The 2,161-nt window shown below is 44.7% G+C and overlaps 1 protein-coding gene across 1 annotated transcript; it reads right to left on the bottom strand.

Moving 5' to 3' along the window:
- Nucleotides 1-253: 253 nt before the first annotated feature.
- On the bottom strand, nt 254-1,895 carry LOC148033075 (pathogenesis-related protein PR-4-like). Its single transcript, XM_087683808.1, has 2 exons — nt 1,449-1,895; nt 254-1,052 (listed from the first exon to the last, which is right to left on the bottom strand). Exons 1-2 carry the CDS (start codon nt 1,716-1,718, stop codon nt 888-890), a joined length of 435 nt encoding a protein of 144 aa, XP_087539934.1. The 5' UTR covers nt 1,719-1,895; the 3' UTR covers nt 254-887.
- Nucleotides 1,896-2,161: the final 266 nt, after the last annotated feature.

Raw genomic sequence — 2,161 nt, 5'->3', positions numbered from 1 at the left:
CATGGTTAGTGGGCCGTGCTGGCAATGTAGACCATGCTAGTTAGTAATATAGTATAAATGCACAAAAAAATTATGCTGTGATGCTTACTTAGTTGTTGCTACATGTTTTGAAGACTCCTTCAAGAAAAAGAAAAAAAAAGCGCTATTTTGCAGAGCTTTTACTTAAAAAGAGCACAGTCTTGTTTGTGTCCTCGCCATTGAGTTGCATAAACAATATGTACACAAAAATTATATCGTGGCACTTCGTTGGTTAGATGCTTTGTCCTAATAGGCCTTTTAATTTTGACACTTCCAATTTTCTCTTGGAAATTTATGTCTAAAATCACATTGGGAAATCAGTAGAGTAAACCATGTTGTGCATTGCTTTGGCATTCCAACACATTATTGAGTTTCCAAGAAGGGTAAACGTAGGAGTATAAGCCTACATATTATGAGCAGTGGTACCATTTATAAATATGACTGTTGCATGTGTTTTTGCATGGTGTAAATAGGTGTGTTGATGGGGCAGGAGTGTAAGGAGAGGTGCGTGCCAGCATATGACAATAGGAGAAATGGGTGTAACATGCAAATATGCTTTCTCAAATGCATGAGATCACAATCTACTATAGAGGAATGGGTATAACTTAGGTTTCTTTGGAAGAATGAGACTTTTGTCGATTGCGTATGCCTCTTAAATCATGTATGGCCTTTTTGATGTTTTGTGTCCATCAAACATAAGATGTTATTGTGGTTAACTCTGTGTGTGTGTGCGTGTGCACGCACGTGTGCATGGAATAACAATGATATCCAAGAGTCGTATTATTGTCTTATTCTTGCAATGCGAGAACCTCTTTTGTTCTTACATGTACGGATTCTTTAAGTACAGTGGGAATTTAAAATCCCACTGACTAGCAACTCACAAATTCGTAGTCCACCATGAGGTGGCCAGCTGCATAACCATTTCCATTTGTATCAAGTTGGTTGAAAGGGGTGGTATCAAGATCGAGGCCCCCATTGCTGCATTGATCGACGATTCTCACGGTCACTTGGGCTTGCGTGTCTATATTTGTGACCTACAAGTGACAAAATGGAGGAGTTAAGCAAACATCAATAGGGGGGAAGGGACGAATTGAGAGAGAGAGAGAGAGAGAGAGAGAGAGAGAGAGAGAGAGAGAGGAGGAGGAGGAGGATTTTGGGAAATTGCTCCTAGATTATGAATGATGACAACATTATGAGGTTTTGTGAGGGAGAGACGCCATGCTTCGGGCTGCCGACAATGCCTTGTAGATATGGGATCCCTTCCATATCTACAATGCCTTGTACATATGGGATCCCTCCCTCTTAGAAGCGCATGATGTCGAATACTATATGTGGGGGAAAAACAAGGGATAAGATCTGCCCTTTTCCACATGGGAACGTCCAATAAGTAAACAAATAAACGAATGAGTAAAGCGGGCGCTTGTGCTTACCCGTAAGCATTTTCCACAGGAAGCTTGGCCCTGCTCACCGGCCGGGCCACAGAAAGCGGTCCACCCGTATTGTTTCCTCCAGTCTAACGACTGGTTGCCATCCCAAGTAGCACAGTAAACGCTTGCAGTGTACAGATTCCACCCGATGCTCTCCGGGTTGTAGTTGTTATAAGTCGCTCGAACGTTAGTAGCGCTTTGAGCTCGTGCATGTTGCACTACCACTGACAGGATGAGAAGTGAGAGAGCGAGGAATTGTGCGGAGCGTGCCATGGTCTGGGACTGACTGACTGACTGACTGCTGCTGCTGCTGCTGCTGCTACAGAAAGAAGAAGGAGCGAGATCTTGGCTCTTATGTAGCTGGCTGGCCGAACATGGAGGGATTGAAGGAGAGGGATCTTGGCTCTTATGTAGCTGGCTGGCCGAACATGGAGGGATTGAAGGGGATGGCAATTTCCATGTCGACGGGGCTCCTGATTTCTGACTGCAATGTAGTCAAGAAAAGCCGCTTGACTGGTTCTAACGCGGAAGCTCGACAATGTGCAGTAATTCACCTTCCGTGACTCTCCCTCTCTCTCTCTCTCTCTCTCTCTCTCTCACTACGAAACATCGGCCTCTCGCTTTTCTCCGGTTAGTACGTGTAATTTGGCTTTTGGCCCTCCGGGAAATTCATCCCACGTGGTCTGGCAGGTAGGGTAATGTTGATTATACGCGCA

Source organism: Lygodium microphyllum, chromosome 8 (genome assembly GCF_053477565.2).
Source record: "Lygodium microphyllum isolate KBCC chromosome 8, Lygodium_microphyllum_v1.1.10, whole genome shotgun sequence".
Taxonomy (NCBI): domain Eukaryota; kingdom Viridiplantae; phylum Streptophyta; class Polypodiopsida; order Schizaeales; family Lygodiaceae; genus Lygodium; species Lygodium microphyllum.
Note: the sequence above shows the minus strand (reverse complement) of the source record. Positions and strands in the feature narration are given on the sequence as shown.